At 45.2% G+C, this 17965-nt stretch overlaps 1 protein-coding gene across 1 annotated transcript in view; it reads right to left on the bottom strand.

Annotated features, from left to right (window-relative positions):
• Positions 1-5672: 5672 nt before the first annotated feature.
• The window catches only part of NECAB2 (N-terminal EF-hand calcium binding protein 2), a gene marked incomplete at both ends in the record, with an annotated part of 152207 nt that continues 139914 nt past the window's right edge, over positions 5673-17965 (bottom strand). Inside the window, 4 exons of the mRNA XM_083370720.1 lie at positions 5673-5701; positions 6350-6441; positions 7843-7920; positions 13068-13180. Coding sequence (XP_083226846.1) covers positions 5673-5701; positions 6350-6441; positions 7843-7920; positions 13068-13180 — 312 coding nt within the window. The remainder of the gene's footprint in view (positions 5702-6349; positions 6442-7842; positions 7921-13067; positions 13181-17965) is intronic.

The following is a 17965-nucleotide window of genomic DNA, read 5'->3' as shown; positions in this document are numbered from 1 at the left end:
TCCAACCAATGACTATTTGCTTAATGAGGGTTTCAATTCATAACAGCCTCCTAAAAAGTCAGTTCGGACTAAATTCAAACTTGTGACTGTTGCCCCACCTCTGTAGTGACACGAACGCAATTTGGGTGGCTCACATTTATGACTGATTGCAGCATCCCATGTGCAGTGGTGGGATTCAAATACGCAAACAACTGGTTCTCTGTGTGTGGATGCCACTTCCGGAAGTCCATTCTGGGCCTAGACAACAAAAAATTAGCTACCGGTTCTGCCAAAGTGGTGCAAACCGGCTGAATCCCACCACTGCCCACGTGCAACTTTTTCTGCTGGTTTCTGGCAAAAGAATGGTCAAAATCGCCATTAGTTAAACTGGTTTCGCAATTGCAACTGCTGAGACTTAACTACAACCACAGTAAAAATGGTTCTAAGATTAGGTCTGGACTCATGGTGACTTGACTTATGGCTAAGTAAAAAAAGGTAATAAAATCGAGTCTGGTCAGGGGATGACTTGACTTACAACTGCAATGTAAGTCAACTTACATTACTTACAACAGAAATGCTGATTCCCACTGTGGTAATAAATTGAGGAACACATGTATCAGAGCTAAGTCAATGGGGGGTACTCCAGATTCACTTAACAACTGCATGGTTCATTTAACAAACTGCAGTGATATCTGTCTGAGATGGTATAGGTTCTCCTGCTTGAGCAGGGGGCTGGACTAGAAGACCTCCAAGGTCCCTTCCAGTTCCTATTCTATTCTATTCTATTCTATATAATAATAATAAAATTGGAAGGGATCTTGAAGGTCATCTAGCCCAACCCCCTGCTCAGGCAGGAGACCCTAATACCATTTCGGACAAATGGCTATCCAGTCTCTTCTTAAAAACTTCCAGTGTTGGAGCATTCACCACCTCTGGAGGCAGGTTGTTCCACTGGTTAATTGTTCTAACTGTCAGGAAGTTTCTCCTTAGTTCTAGTTTGCTTCTCTCCTGAATTAGTTTCCATCCATTGCTTCTTTGGGCACTTTGGAGAATAACTTGACTCCTATTCTATTCTATTCTATTCTATTCTATTCTATTCTATTCTATTCTATTCTGTTCTGTTCTGTTCTGTTCTGTTCTGTTCTGTTCTGTTCTATTCTATTCTATTCTATTCTATTCTATTCTATTCTATTCTATTCTATTCTATTCTATTCTATTCTATTCTATTCTATTGATTCGCTTAACAGTGGCAAAAAAAGTCATCAAATGGGGCAAAACTTAACAACCACCTTGGTTAGCAATGGAAATTTTGGGCTCCATTGCAGTTGTACGTTGATAGTTCAGAGTGGCAAGACAGTCTAATTACCTGAAATCAACCAGCTCTTTGCATCTTTGCTCATCGGTGACAATTGGACAAGCACAGATGTTGTCAGGATGGCCTTACACTGAGAATGAACTCTCCCCCGTGAATCAGAATGGTAGAATCCATAGGGCAAACCAAGTCTAAGAGCTGCATTCCTCAACCGTGCTGGCTGGGGAATTCTGGGAGTTGAAGTCCGTGCATCTCAAAGCTGCCAAGGCTAAGAAGCAGGAGTCTTACTAGGCGAGAATGGCGAGGAAATGAAGACGAATCCAAAGGTCTCTCTTAAATCTTTTTAATTTTTTATTTGGTTACTTGTAGTTAGTCATCAGTTGTACACAACGGCACATATTTATATCTTTAAACTGCCTATATGTTGGCTAATACTGACACCGCGCCGTCCGTGCTAAGCTGGAGAGCGACGTCGTTTTATTTCTAAAACAGTACACATCAGCTATCAAAGGTTACAGTCAAAATGAAGATACATGAGCCACATTTCCCGGAGAAAGAGGTGAGGAGGTGGGGAGGGGGACGGGGGGGGCCCTCCCTTGTTCTATGAAATTGTGCTTGCTTCAGTCTCGTTAGAAACAACCGTTTTCGGTTTGGAAAAGAAAACGCGCATAACGTGGTCAAGTAGCATAGTACTACTTTTTCCACAGTGCAGGGTGTGGGGGGGTGGAGAAAGATAAGTCTAAATACATCAAGGCTTATTTTGATTGACTCATGCAACGGTGGTGAAATGAGAGAACTCAACGGTAAGGTAAGGCAAGAATAAGGCAAGATGGGTGGTGCGTTTTTCTCCCAAGGGTCTCGTGCAGGTCTTATTACTAATTTTTTTTTTTAAAAAAAAACCAAAACAAAACCTGGAAACAGTTCTGATTGATTCAGATTTCTGCAGGAATGCTCAGCACCAACCTGTTGGAATATGTGGTTGGGTGGACAAGGAGAAGACGATGTCTGTGGAGGTTCTCAACCACCCGGTGCTTTTCCAAAAGGCAACTGGGACTTTCTTGGTTCCTTTCCCCCTTGGAAGTGTTTCGCTTCTCATCCCAGAAGCTTCTTCAGTTCGGAACCCACCACTCCAGGAGGAAAGCTATTCCACTAATTAATCGTCCGTGCTGTCAGGAATTTCCTCCTTATTTCTAGGCTGAATCTCCACCCCCGTGAGCTTCCACACCTTGCTTCTTGTCCTGCCCTCAGGTGCTTTGGAGAAGAAATCAATGCCCTCTTCCATGTGACAGCCCTTCAAGTATTGGAAAACAGCTATCATGTCTCTCCTGAGCCGCCTTTTCATTTGTCTAAAATAAAGATGGGGAGGCCTGGAAAAAAACCCGGGAAAATTGGGGAAAAAAATAGGGTTTTTTTTCCCTGTCCCCCCCTTTTTTCCCCCAAAGCCATTTGGAAAAAAAACAGAAAAAATATTTTCCCCCTCCCCATAATTTTTCCCATTTTCCCCCCAGGTTTTCCTACCTCTAGTGTAAACATACCCAATTCCCTCTCCATTCACCATATGATTTAGCGTCCAGACCCCTTATCATCTTTGCTGCTCTCCTTTGAACTCTTTCTAGAGCTTCATTATCGTATTTGTATCGTGGCGACCAAAACTGGACGTAATTCTAAAAGCGAAGAAGCTTTTGGGATGGGAAGAAGCGAAATGTTTTCAAGGGGAATACACACACACACACACACACACACACACACACACACATATATATCCGGTTTTTCCCCGGATGGGATTTCGTCGAAACGTTGCGCCTACACCTTTAGTTCTACGCGGGGAAAAACCAGAAAAACCAAGGATCCATATATATATATATATATATATATATATATATATATATATATATATATCCAGAAATCCCAGTTGCTTCTTGGAAAAAAGCACCTTTGGGACAAGCAGAAGAGGACCTTAAAAACAGAAAAGGGGGTTGGACTAGAAGACCTCTGAGGTCCCTTCCAGCTGGAGCTGACTGGAACGTCCTGGAACTTGGTCAGTTGGTGGAGAGCAGAGCAGAGCAGAGTCGGGATGGCCAGGATGCCACTCAGGTGTTTTGGCGCTTGGCGGTGTGGCAATGGACCTGGCACAGCCAGTTCTACATTTGCCAGCACACCCCTGGGTGTGCATATCGAAAAGACGACTGGCCCAGCCACTTTTATTCCATTCTGCTCCTTGCCTCAACTCCATTTCCCAAGCATGTGGCCCACCATAAATGACTCGTAAAGAAAGCTACATCTCATGGGGGAAAAATAGTTGCCCACCCTTTTATGCAAGGATGTAATGTAGGCTACAGGTGTTTTGATGCTAACCAATCTTAAACAAAAATGTATGGTAAGAGCTGTTTCTTTATCTCGTAAGACACTGGAAGTTTGTTAGAAGTAGATGATTGAATGAGGATCTCAGAGGTTTACCCACTACCTAGCCACCTAAGTCATAGGCAGGGGGTAGGCAACCTTGGCTCTTTTACGACTCATGGACTTCAACTCCCAGAATTCCTGAGCCAGCATGGCTCAGCTTGGGAACCTCTCCCTTTCCCCTCAGCACGGCTGGCTCAGGAATTCTGGGAGTTGAAGTCCACGAGTCATAAAAGAGCCAAGGTTGCCTCCCCCTGTCATAGAGGTTGAGGGAGAGCAAGGCACCTATCACAGCCCAGACGAAATTTGCATGGCTAGCCACCACTGTTGGCTTGCCTGGAAGGAAGAAGCCATCTATTGGGGTCTTTCAGGTTCTGAACAGCTTTGACTCTGTTTTAGCAGGTTAAACCGAACAGAAAAAAAAAGATAGGCAGACTAACTTAGTTTCTAGCCACTGTTTTTCGTCTCCTGGGTCAATGTTAAGAGACAACTATTATAGACAAGATGCTGAGAACGAAGGATGGAATGGCACCTAGATTTGAGTCTCATTTATATCCCTTTGCTAATCTATTCCACCACTCTCACTTTATCGCCTTGTTTCAGCAAACAGCTCGCAAAGAATCCATTCAGAAATGCAGTGCAATCAAATCTCTCCATCTAAATGAGTTTCTGCATTTGATGTGGACTTGGATAACACTGTCTCTAAATCAACCAGACAACTGCTTGATATGGACAAACACAAAGAATGGGTGTTTTTATTTAAACCATGTCAAGTTTTTAAAAAATGGTATCTATTTAACTTGACTGCCCACTTCCGAAATCTGAATGGATTCAGAGATCCAAACAGAACTGACAATTCAGACCTGACCTCTTTGGATAATCTGAATTGTACCAACGCTTCAGGTTAAATCTGATCCAATCCAAAGGTCCATTTAACTCCCAAAGAATATTGGGGATGCAGTGACCTGCAGGAAACTGTCACTGTGTGGTGGAGGGATTCAAATAACTGTGTTTCTAAGCAGGCCAAGAAATAGTTGGAAACCTTTGTTTTAGGGAATATTATTTAATACATTTATAAATGGAATAATGTAAGCAAGCCGTCAACGGCTACCAGCCTCCAAAGAGCTTGCAATAGGTCTATGCATTGCTTTGGATTTAAGACCAAATTGAATTTAATATTGGGATTCCAAAGGAGATGACAATTTATGCTCCTTAAAGCTCTTCAATCAATTGAACCCAGAAGGAAAAATTAAGCTCATCTTTCTCCTTCAGCTTCATGAGAATAAAACATAGGACTTTTGTTACCACACTCTTGGGTTGTGTGTGTGTGTGTGTGTGTCTGTCTGTCTCCATGTTTACAGTGATGGTGAAATAGGTACAGGAAAGGGGTCCTCATATGGGGCATTAAGAATATTTAAACTTTTATTTTCTAAAACAACAACATGAAGAGATAAGCCTTCCCCCTCTGGCAGATCCCTTACGTACATTACTTAGCTGTGGCCTGGACCGGATGTGGTTGTCGAAGCAGACCATCCCAACCCATCTAATCAGAAGACAACCCTTCCTTGATGAAAATCTGGATTGGGAGAATTCATCTAAATTCATCAAGAAATTCTCAGCAGGGCTACATTAAGGCTTGCAGTCAAGCCCTCATCTCTGGTGGCTACTAGACCAGCATTTGTTACAGGTTTTGGTTACAGCTTAGGGGAGGAAAAAAAATGGTTTGCTGGCCAAAGGGCTAGTTGGGAGATTGACTTCTTGTTGTTCCTTCCTTCACTTCAGAGAGCAAACAAATCTCATTTCTCGACAGAAATGCATTGGAAGAAAGGGAGGGAGGGAGAAGAGACGACACTGGTAACAAAGTTATTAGAAAAAGTAAGAGTGTGCTTCTCTGCCAAAGAGAGGAAAAGACGTTGGCACCCGCCAGGCAAGGAGAAAGGGACCCATCTGAACTTCCCTTTGGGACACTGTCTTCTCCACTTCAGTCCCGGTTGAGGGTGCACCAGGCAGCTACAATGAAAAGAGACATGGTCCATAAAGGTCTGCAAGCAAGGCTGGCTTCACCCAACATCTAAATCCAGGTTAAACAAAATACCATCCCCATGGTTACATTACTTGAAATGTCTACTCAAGACATGTCCTTCCATGACAATCTCCTTCACACAGCCTGTTAGACAGTGACAGGGCCCCCTTGAGCCATGAACTGTCGGGTTCCAGTCCAACCCGTTTCAGCATGTTGTGGGAACTCAGCTCGTAAAGCTGACCCAGCCCATTTTGGCCTTCAAAACGTCAATGCAATCTTGTACAGTGGACAAATCACATCCACTTTGAGTTGGTATTATGTGCTGTGGCTTCAGCCAAACCAGGCTTTCTAGGTACGTAAAAGCTAAGCAGAATCAGCTACGGTTAGTAATAAGATGGGAGACCACCAAGAAAAGCCAGTGTTGTATCTATAATGGTGAACTGAACAGTCACCCTGGAAGAAGGCAATGCCAGGCCACTTTCTATTCCATGGTCAAGAAAACGAGGGATGTGTCAGGATTCTAGCTAATTTCCAAGGAAGCATTTATTTTTATCCAACTATTCAGACATGCAAGCCCTGTCTCCACACCAAGGCCACACTAGATCTTAGTGTTGTCACAATCTTAGGGTTCAGACCTGGCACCGACACGCTGGAAACTCCTTCTGGCTGATTCAGCGTATCCACTTTTACATGCTGGAAGCTTTTACAGACAGGACTCTGGAGGTGTCTGTGGAGGTAAGAGAGTAACAGAGTTGGAAGGGATCTTGTAGGTCATCAATTTCAACCCCCCCACCCAAGCAGGAGACCCTACACCATTTCTGACAGGTGGAAGTCCAGCCTTCTTGAAGGCCTCCAGTGATGAAGCTCCCACAACTTCTGAAGGCAAGCTGTTCCATTGGTTCTCACAATCAGGAAATTTCTCCTTATTTCCAGGCTGAATCTCTCCTTGACCAGTTATCGTCCATTGTTCCTTGTCTGGCCTTCAGGTGCTTTGGAAAATAGGCTGATCCCCTCCTCTCTGTGAGACCCCCTCAAATGCTGGAACTCTGCTATCATGTCTCCCCTGGTCCTCCTCTTCACTAGACTAGCCATGCCCGGTTCCTGTAACCCTTCTTCACACGGTTTAGCCTCCTGTCCCCTAATCATCTTGGTTGCTCTTCTCTGCACTTTTTCTAGACTCTCAACCTCTTTGTTTGTAAGGAAAGGAGACGGAGGGAGAACAACTCCAGCTGGTTTCTTAACTCAGGGCATTTATTTATTTATTAAATTTTTATACCGCCCTTCTCCCGAAGGACTCAGGGCGGTGTACAGGGCAATAAATATCAGAATATAAATACAAAAGTTAAAAAAGAGGTTAAAAGAATTAAATAATTATGTCCAATATAATACAATAATTAAAACTATGTTAAAATTAGATCCAACCCTAAACCCATCAGACCAGACCGGATTGCTCAAATAAATAGGTTTTTAGATCCCGCCGGAAGGAGCGAAGGTCGGGGGCCGTCCGGAGCTCAACCGGCAAGCGGTTCCACAGGTCTGGCGCGCCCACAGAGAACGCCCTTCCCCTGGGGGCCGCCAGTCGACACTCTTTGACCGACGGCACCCTAAGGAGGCCCTCTCTGTGGGAGCGCACTGGACGGAGGGAAGTTGACGCCGGCAGCAGGTGCTGCTGTAGGTAATCCGGACCCATGCCATGTAGGGCTTTATAGGTCATCACCAGCACCTTGAATCTCACCCAGAGGGCAAGTGGCAGCCAATGCAGCTCGCGGAGCAGAGGTGTAACATGGGAGTATCTGGAGACCCCCAACACCACTCGCGCAGCTGCATTCTGCACCAGTTGAAGCCTCCGAGTGGTCCTCAAGGGCAGCCCCATGTAGAGAGCATTGCAGTAGTCTAACCGAGAGGTCACGAGCGCATGAGTGACTGTACGCAAGGCATCCCTGTCCAGATAGGGCCGCAACTGGCGCACCAGGCAAACCTGGGCGAAGGCCCCCCCTAGTCACAGCTCCTATATGATCTTCTAAGGAGAGCCGCGAATCTAGAAGGGCGGCTTGAACAGAAGGGAGCAAAAGCTGAGACTGGAAAAACAGCAGATAGATCGAGACAGCAGTTACGGTTGTCGTCTTACCTCTTCCAGTCTTCCTCATTCTCCCAGAACTCGTAGACAATGAAAGTGACCCCGTCAGGAAGCCTCACTGCGGTGATGCTGCAACAAAGGAAACACATTTGGGTCAATAATTAAAAGCAGGGGAAACCATCTGTTAAAAAGCAAAACAAAAACACCACGTCTTGATGATTCGTCAGCCCAAAATGAACGAAACAGGTTGGATGTACAAAACAGCGTAAGCTGCAGCCTTCTTTCTCCTCCCCCCCCAACCCCCCCAGCAAGCCAAGGAAACTTTGTGTGAATGCAGTTACCCTCGCTTTGACTGATAACCTGGGTAAGTAAACTCACCCGAGAAGTGGCTTCCTCTGTCACGTTCAATGCTACAGACGGTCCTCAATTTGCAACGGTTCACTCAGTGACCCAAAGTTGCAACGGCACTGACAAAAGTGACGGCTTCTTGCACGTACAACTCTGGCCTCCCCACGGTTGTGTGATCAGAATTTGGGTGTTTGGCAAAAGGGCACGCATTTGCGACGGTTGCGGCATCCCGAGGTCATCTGATTTGTCGTTTGTGACCTTCCCAGTTGGCTTCTGACAAGCAGGGTCAATGGGGGGGGAGGGGGAAGCTGGATTCCCTTAATGGCTTTGCGGTTGCCTTAATTGCAGTGATTCACTTAACAACGGTGGCAAAAAGGGCGGTACAGTTAGATGTGAATCACTTAACTCGCTTGCATAGCGGTAGAAATTCTGGTCCCAACTGCAGTTATCAGTTTATTTATTTTATTTATTTTAATTCCATTTATATCCCGCCCTTCTCCGAAGACTCAGGGCGGCTTACAAGCTTAGCAGTAGCCTTCATTCTATGTATATGCCTGCTTATTAGGGCTTTCACACACCCACCCAAGCGGCATTATTACAAAGTCAGCTTAATTGCCCCCAACAATCTGGGTCCTCATTTTACCTACCTCGGAAGGATGGAAGGCTGAGCCAACCTTGAGCCTGGTGGGACTCGAACCTGCACTAATTGCAGGCAGCTGGTGTTACTTAAGGAGGCATTAGCCCACTGCTCCACCAAGATGCCAACCAGAGTTTGCTGGCAAAATGTCATTAAATCTGTTGTCCAAAACCAGGGTCACCAAAGTAGTACTAAGGAGGAATGTCTTGACAGTGAAAACAATCAATTAGCGGAACGACTTGCCTCTAGAAGTTGTGGGTGTCCCATCGCTGGAGGCTTTTATGAAGAGCCTGGACAGCCATTTGTCTGAAATGGTAAAGAATCTCCTGCCTGGATTTTCTCCTTAGTTCCAGGTTGCTTCTCTTCTTGATTCGTTTCCATCCATTGCTTCTTGTCCTGCCTTCTAGGTGCTTTGGAATATAGGCCTACCCCCCCTTCTTCGTGGCAGCATCCCAAATCTTGGAACACCACACTCCTGTCACCCCAGTCCTTCTTTTCATTAGACTTCATCCCTCCTTTTTCTTCTGTGTGCCAAAGTCCAAATACTAGAGAAAGACAAGGCAGGAATTCCCCTCCTCCGCGTCTTTAAGATCAGAGATTGGGTTTCATTTCTTCTGCCGGCCAAATTATGTTTCCCAAGACCAAGGTGGGTTCTCCAGCATGCTAAACCTTCCAGATTGGTAGATCGCCCAAGACAAAGGGGTGCTTGGGGTAAAACAAAAAAATAAATAAATCATGGCAACAGAAAGGGAATCAGACGAGAAGTTGACCAGTTTTGTTCAGAAAACTAGCCCAGCAGAGCTTCTGTGGGAAGAAGTAGTCTACATTCAAAAGAGTTCTCTCGCCCTTCGGAGCAAGAAATGAGAAACGGGCAGCTTTGAGTGATTGGTTTGGTAGCTTCTTAGAGAGGTTTGCCTGGCTTTGGTGTCGGCAACCTTGGCTCTTTTATGACTCGTGGACTTCAACTCCCAGAATTCCTGAGCCAGCCACGCTGAGGGAAAAGGGAGAGGTTTCCGAGCTGAGCCGTGCTGGCTCAGGAATTCTGGGAGTTGAAGTCCACGAGTTGTGAAGGGGCCATAGTTCCCCCATGCTGGCTCAGGAATTCTGGGAGTTGAAGTCCACGAATTTGCCCTGTAAACCGCCCTGAGTCCTTTGGGAAAAGGGCGGCATATAAATCGAAATAAATAAATAAATAATAAATAAATAAAAGAGCCAAGGTTGCCCACCCCTGGCTGTAGGTAGAGAAGGGGGAGCAGGCGACCTCTGATAGGAGGATAAAGGGAGGCGGGTCATCTCCCTGGGCATTCTGGTGGCTTTATGACCTCACACCTGCAGGCTCAACTGTCAGTTTCTGCCATTTCTCAGTTCTCCGAGTGAAGGTGCCCCTCGAGGGCCAGGTTGGCCTTCAGAGGAGCTCCCGGAGAGGTCTGGGGGACCTCCCCTTTCTTTGGAGCCAGCTATCAGCGGGGTAAGGCAGGGCGGGAGTTCGGTTTGGGATCAGGAGGAGGGCGAGGGTGACGGTGAGGATGGGGGTGAGGCTGAGGGTCAGGAGAAGGGGGGAAGTCGGGGAGATGGAGAGGGAGGAAGAGGGAGAAGGAAGAGGGGAAACAGACAGGGAGGGGAAGGGGGAGGGAGAAGGGGAAGGGGAAGGAAAAAAGGGGAGAGGGAGATGGGGAAGGGGAGAGGGAGGGAGAAAGAGGGAAAGAGGGAGGAGGGATAGGGAGGGAGAGATAGATCATGAGAGGATTAGGGAGAGGAGAGGGAGGGGGAAGGGAGGAAAAGCGAGAGGAGAGGGAAAGGGGAGGGGTCAGTGAGGGGAAGGAGGGAGAGCAAGTGGAGGGGTAGGAAAAGAGAGAGAGGGCGAGGGGAAGAGAGACGGAGGGAGGGGAACGCAAGGAAAGCAAAGGAGAGGGAAAGGGGAGGGGGTCAGTGAGGGGGGGGAAGGGAGGGCAAGTAGCGGAGGGGGAGGAAAAAGAAGGGAGAGAGGGAGAGAGGAGGAGAGAGGAGGGACAGGGAAGGGCAGGAGAGCTGGTGGGAGAGAGAGGAATGAAAAGAGGGAAAGGGAGGGGCAGCGAGAGAGGAAGGGGGGGAGGGGGAGGGAGGGATAGAGAAGGAGAGGGGAGGGGGAGAGGGAGGGAGGGGGAGGGCAGGAGGAGAAGGAAGGGAAAGGGGAGAGCGAAGGAGATGGGGAGGGACAGTGGGACAGGCATGAAAGGGGGAGTATGAGGGAATGGGACATGGGAAGGGAGAAGGGGAAAGGGGGAGGGGAGGGGAGGGGAGGGGGAAAGTGAGGGAATGGGAGCTGGAGTAAAGATAAGGGAGGGGGATAAAGAAAGGGAGGGACATGAGGGGGTCATGGTGAGGAGGAAGAGGAAAGGGGGAGATGGGAGGGGGTGAGGAAGGGAGAGGGAGGGGAAGTGAAGGAGACAGGGAGGGGAGGGGGAGAGTGACAGAGAGGGGAATGGGGGAGGGGGAGGGGGAGGGGGAGAGGAGGAAGATGGACCATGAGTGGGTTGGGAGCGTGTTTAGAAGATTAATTTCCTTATAATTGGATGTACTGCAAAAATGTAGGCAATCACTTAGCTCTGCAGTAGAATAAGGCTGTTGTGTGAATTCAGGCTGTTTCTAAGACTTCAGGGAATCCTGATCTTCCAATCCTTTTGACCACTGGATCCCTCCAGCACTTACTGGTTACACGGGATTAAGTTGGATGGCGAACTCAATTATTATTACGGTTGCTCACACAGCCAGCCAGATATTTGGAACTGGATTTGGCATTTTTTATCCAATGAATGTTATTAATACGTAGAAGACTCTTTCCGTTTTTGGCGACGCTTGCTTCTCCCACACCTTTCCCCTTTCACTTGTTGCCCAAAAAATTGTCACTATTTTAAAATCCATTAAGGTAGTCTCTCTCTCTCTCTCTAACTATTTAAATATGTAATATTTCCCTTTTGATTCAGCGGAATGTGCAAAGAAGTGCCCAAACCCAACAAGGAATCCATTTCTTCTTTCTGAATTGGTTTGGAACATGGAAATGACATTGCTTGGCATTAAAGGGCAATCTGAATAAGTCCCACAGCGCACACACACACACACACACACACACACACACACACACACACACACCATCCTTTCAGAAACCCCAGGGGTGCGGCCTTCACCGCCTTGCAGGTTTTCCTTTCTACCAGGGCACAGAACACAGAATAATACAGTTGGAAGGGACCTTGGAGGTCCTCTAGTCCAACCCCCTGCTCCAGCAGGAGATCCTATATCACTTCATGATTATCCAGCCTCTTTTGAAAGCACCCACAACTTCTGAAGGCAAATTATTCTATTATTCCATTTACCGGTACTTCTTTTCTAAAAGCTAAGGGGAACCAATCTTTTTTATAAATAATAATAATAATAATAATAATAATAATAATAATAATAATAATAATAATAATAATAATAATATAATAATAATAATAATAATAATTTGGAAGGGACCTTGGAGGTCATCTAGTCCAACCCCTTGCTCAGGCAGGAAACCCTATACCGTTTCAGACAAGTGGCTGTCCAGTCTCTTCTTAAAAACTTCCAGTGTTGGAACACCCACAACTTTTGGAGGCAGGTTGTTCCACTGGTTAATTGTTCTAACTGTCAGGCAGTTTCTCCTTAGTTCTAGGTTACTTCTGTCTTTGGTCAGTTTCCATCCGTTGCTTCTTGTCCTGCCTTCAGGTGCTTTGGAGAATAGCTTGACTCCCTCTTCTTTGGGGCAGCCCCTGAGATATTGGAACACTGTTATCATGTCACCCCTCACTCTTCTCTTCGTAAACTACACATACCCAATTCCAGCAACCGTTCCCTATTTGTTTTAGCCTCCAGCCCCCTAATCATCTTTGTTGCTCTTCTCTGCACTCTTCCTGGAGTCTCGACATCTTTTTTACATCATGGTGACCAAAACTGGATGCAGTATTCCAGGTGTGGCCTTACCAAAGCATTGTAAAGTGGTATTAGTACTTCACTTGATCTTGATTCTATCCCTCTGTTAATGCAGCCTAGCACTGTGTTGGCTTTTTTGGCAGCTGCAGCACACTGCTGGCTCATATTGAAGCGATTGTCCACTAGGACTCCGAGATCCCTCTCACAGTTGCTACTATTGAGCAAGGTACCACCTATACTATACCTTTTTGTTTGTTTTTTGTTTTGAACGGCCAATCAAGCCATTGCAAGATATTAAGCAAGACTGTATGTTCTCCAGAAGGTGCCATGTCACCAGTCCCTGTAGAGGTCAAGTCCTACTTACTGGAAGCAGTCCTGTTCTCCAGCCACCGTCTTCAAGTACTGCTTAAGGGAGGCACAGAATTCTCCCAGGTGCTTCTGGGAAACGGACATTTCACTCCGTACCAAGAGAAGATACTAAAATACCACACAGAGATCACAGAAAACAAAGAAGAAAAGGATTAAAAAGTTGTGGGAATTGCACTATTTCTTAAATCTTTTCCTCCTCTATCCAGAAAGTCTCTATTCCCTTCCCCCCCCCCCCACTAAACTTAATTCTCCACATTTTGGAGAATTTATTTCAAGTTCGACGATGCTTCCTGGGTGACTTGGGTGATGGGGGACACCAGGATGACACGAAAACCTAAAGGTTGTATTTGCGCAGCAAGCTAACATTGCTACAACTTAGGTCATATTGGGTGAACTCAACTTGTATGGTTAGTTTATGGTTCAATATATTGGGTGAACCCAGAAATGTGGTCAGTTCAGTATCCATTGCTGTGATCTGCTTGTTGTTGTTAGTTGCGAAGTCGTGTCTGACCCATCGCGACCCCATGGACAACGTTCCTCCAGGCCAGGGGTGTCAAACTCAATTTCATTGAGGGCCACATCAGCATTGCGGTTGCCCTCAGGGGGCCGGGTGGGTATGGCCTGGGTCGGCGTGGCCTACTGGGTGGGCGTGGCTAGAGTGCGTATGGCCTACTGGGTGGGCGTGGCCAGCTCTCCATCGTTCACATCAAGGGTGCCTATGGGGGCCTGGGCAGGAGTGGGACAGATCTGGGGGTCTCTGGGCCAGGGCCAAGGCAGCGGGGGCCGTTCCCTCACTGTTTCCAGGATGGCTTCCCGGGCCGAATGAAACCACTTCGCGGGCCGGATCTGGCCCCCAGGCCTTGTGTTTGACATCTCTGCTCCAGGCCTTCCTGTCCTCCACCATCTTCTGGAGTCCGTTTAAGCTCACGCCTACTGCTTCAGTGACTCCATCCAGCCACCTCCTTCTCTGTCGTCCCCTTCTTCTCTTGCCCTCAATCTTTCCCAGCATTAGGCTCTTCTCCAGTGAGTCCTTCCTTCTCATTAGGTGGCCAAAGTATTTGAGTTTCAGCTTCAGGATCTGGCCTTCTAAAGAGCAGTCAGGGTTGATCTCCTCTAGGACTGACCGGTTTGATCGCCTGGCAGTCCAAGGGACTCGCAGGAGTCTTCTCCAGCACCAGAGTTCAAAGGCCTCAATTCTTTGGTGCTCAGCCTTTCTTATGGTCCAACTTTCACAGCCATACATTGCAACTAGGAAAACCATGGCCTTGACCATACGCTAGCCGTACATATTACTGTAGGCTACATGTGGAGCCCATGATGTTGTTGGCTATAGGCATAACTTATAATTCCAAGACATTTTCTAAGACAACAATGTTCTTCTAAGGCCTTCAAAAATTATAGCAGGGAACAGCAGTACTGAACAGGGAAAAGATCTTTTTGCTTCAAGAAGAAAATTCCTGACTTACTTCCAAGTTATGCTAAGTAAAATTCAACATTTTATCTTGTTTCACCTCCCAAAAGTGGGTGGATGGGGACCAGTGAGAAGACTGGGGAAAGAGGACAATATTCAAATCCAGATTTCTGGAATGTAGGGAACATTATCTCTGTCTCTCCCCTTTGCCCTACAAAAAAGCCCATCTGCCTTGCACACCCCATAGCTTCTGTTCTTTCACTCCTCCCCAAAGTTCCCGATTAGCTTTTCCCAACTTCATTCGACCTCATTTCTGGTGTTCCTAGTCAGCAAGATATCATCAGGAAATTACTGACAGTCAAGAAGAGACGATGTTCTCACTTCATTTCCTTCTTTTCTTCTCCGGTCTTCATCAACTGTATATATATATATATTTTTTTCACCCCAGGAGCTCAAAAAAGACCTTGGGAATTTACCAACTTCCCACCCACCATTTTGTCCTTAGAAATAAATTTTGGGGAAGTGGGCGAGATTAAGAGGAAGAGTGTTTTCTCCCCAAATCACAAACGGTGGGGCTGAGGCAGGACTTCAGGTGGTATCCTGATGTATTCTTGGAGACCCCTTGATTATTCTATCATTCCACCCCAAATATGTGATAGGAATCTTCTTCAGAATACCAAGGATCTTCAGATCTCAGCAAGCCCTGAGAGATAAAATAGATCTGAGGGGAGTTGAAAAGGAGGCAGATTAACCATGCCTCACCGAATTAAATTGATTTTCCAAACCAGCCTGCAGAATAATGTGGTGTGAATCCAGCCTGCGTGGTAAATTTATGGTGTGGGATCTAGCATATCTCCAAAAATAAGATTGATTTTGTAAGTCACAGTCCAAGCAATAAATGAATAATGAATAAAAATGATGCACAGCTAGCCAAAGAGTTAATGGGGGGGGAGGACACAATAAGACATTTTTCAAAACTCATCCTTTTCTTTTAGAGAGGTATTATCCTTCCATTTAAGTCAGAATTAAAAAAAGGGGGGGGGTTCTCCTTTTTTTAAAAAAATCCCACAACTGAGCCCAAAATTTCTGGCTCTGAGATATTTGTGAAGTGAACTTTGCCCCATTTTATGACATTTCTTGCCGCAGTTGTGAAGTGAATCGCTTCAGTTGTTAGTAAAACAATTATTAAGCGAATCTGGCTTCCCCCATTGCTTGTCAGAAGGTCGCCAAAGGGGATCACGCTGGGACCGTCATAAATGTGAGTCAGTTGTCAAGCGTCTGAATTTTGATCATATAACCGTGAGGATGTTGTAATGATTGTAAGTGTGAAAAATGGTCATAAACGAACTGTTGTAAGTCAAGGACTACCTGTACACTGGTGATTGAATTGAGGAGCAGTTGGAGAGAATAAAAGCAATCTGGCCAGGTCTGTTTTTATATTTCAGTTGTGAATAACAACAACAGAGTTGGAAGGGACCTTGGAGGTCATCTAGTCCAACCCCCTGTTCGGGTAGAAAACCCTGTACCATTTCAGACAAATGGCTGTCCAGTCTCCTCTTAAAAAATTCCACTGTTGGAGCATTCACCACTTCTGGAGGCAGGTAGTTCCACTGGTTAATTGTTCTCACTGTTGGGAGGTTTCTCCTTAGTTCCAGGTTGCTTCTCTCCTCCTCTGCTTCTCTGCCTCCCTCCTTAATCATAAGCAACTATATTTGTTTAGAAAAGCAATTTTTACAAATTTAACGTTGCTCATATCTCAAAGCTGGTCACCAATAGAAATAAACATTTTTATTTTTCGCAGACCAGAATAGTTCCAGAATGAGGCCAGCCTTTGGATAACTGTAGATTTTGATCTGTTTGAGTGAAAACCAAGTGAATGCAAAAGCTCACCGGTTGGTTTCGGCTTTTAATAGCTCAGCTAGAATCCATTCCCAACTATTAGTTTCCTTTTGTCAATAAAGTTAATGGTTTATTGATTTCCAAGGAGGAAACTGGTTGCGTCAGATCCTTATGAGATTCCACTAAATGCTTCATTTTCTTCCTCTAGGTGTGCGGAAATTATACTTGCTACTCTGGTTATATTTTGCTGGGTGGAACACGATATTAATCCCAAAGGCCATATTCTTTTTATTTTTATCTGCTTCTATTACTCTATGCCAGTTTTTCCCCCCCTTTGGCTGAGTCCTCTTTTTTTTAATTAAAGCTTTAGAGTTCTTCATTTTTTTTTAAGTTTTCATTTTTTTTAAGGAAGAAACAAGATTTTTCAATCCATTTGAGGGTTTTTTTGCTCTTCTCTTGGGATGGCTTTCTATACAGGTACTCCTTGAGTTACAACGATTCGCTTAGTGACTGTTCCAAGTTACAACGGCACTGAAAAAAGTGACTTATGACTGTTTTTCACACTTACGACCGTTGCAATATCCCCAGGGTCACGTGATCAAAACTTGGATACTTGGCTACTGGCCTGCATTTATGACGGTCGCAGGGGTTCTGTGATCCCCTTTTGCGACTGTCTTGACCGTCTGGGAGTTGAAGTCCACGAGTCATAAAAGAGCCAAGGTTGCCTACCCTTGGTTTAAACTATCAATTTGGCTTGGGATCTTGGTTACTATTATTATGGGATAGGCCCCAAGTTGAGCTGATGTGTCAACTTGGGGCCAATAACCGTCTTAGCTGATTTCTCTTCTGTAATCCCGTTTTAAATGTAGGATGTTATTAAGAATTCCCAATGCTTGCTCTGAGCTCCAGACTCTTAACTTAGCATTCTTCACTACTAATAGTGCCATTTATACTAGAAATCTTAAGGGCACCCATTTAATTATCTTTAAATGAACATCCAGGAATGATCAGTTTCAGGGGAAGAACTAACTTCATTTACCAAGCACACAATATCATTAGAGAGCTTTTTTCCTTCAAATGCCATTTTTTAATCCCTCTTCTTGGTACATTGTCAAGATAAAAGTAAATGCATCTTTGGATTCATTTGAACCAAGCACCACAGTTAACTCTTGTTTTGTTAAAGCAGAGTGGTGGATTCCAAAAAGGATCCTCGTATATCTTCATTCATTTTATAGTTCTTAAAACCTGCCCCGTTTTTAAAGGACATATTTTTTTTAAAAAAATGGTAATAATTAACACAAAAAAATAATCCCAGAAAGCAAAGGTTGATAAATAAACCCCAGATAGATGCCCACAGCTGGAATGAAAATAGCTTTAACCTGTTTATAAAACATTTGTAAAGGGAACCATTATTTAACTCCAAGATAGTGTTAAAATACCCTACAGTGACCAGCCTTTAGATATGTCTTCATTAATTTGTCAACACAGTTTTCTAGTTTAGCCCTTAAATTGTTAGCTGAGTTAGTAGTTGCAAGCGTTTTAATTAAAAACATTTTTTTTAATCAGAGATCAAATATCCAGGATCAAACCTGCTTAAATCTATATTTTTTTTAAAGAGAAGGTTTTCTTATCAGTCACTCTGA

The sequence above is a fragment of the Vipera ursinii genome (assembly GCF_947247035.1).
Source record: "Vipera ursinii genome assembly, chromosome: 10".
In the NCBI taxonomy this organism is placed as follows: Eukaryota; Metazoa; Chordata; class Lepidosauria; order Squamata; family Viperidae; genus Vipera; species Vipera ursinii.
This window is presented reverse-complemented; position numbering and strand designations above follow the sequence as displayed.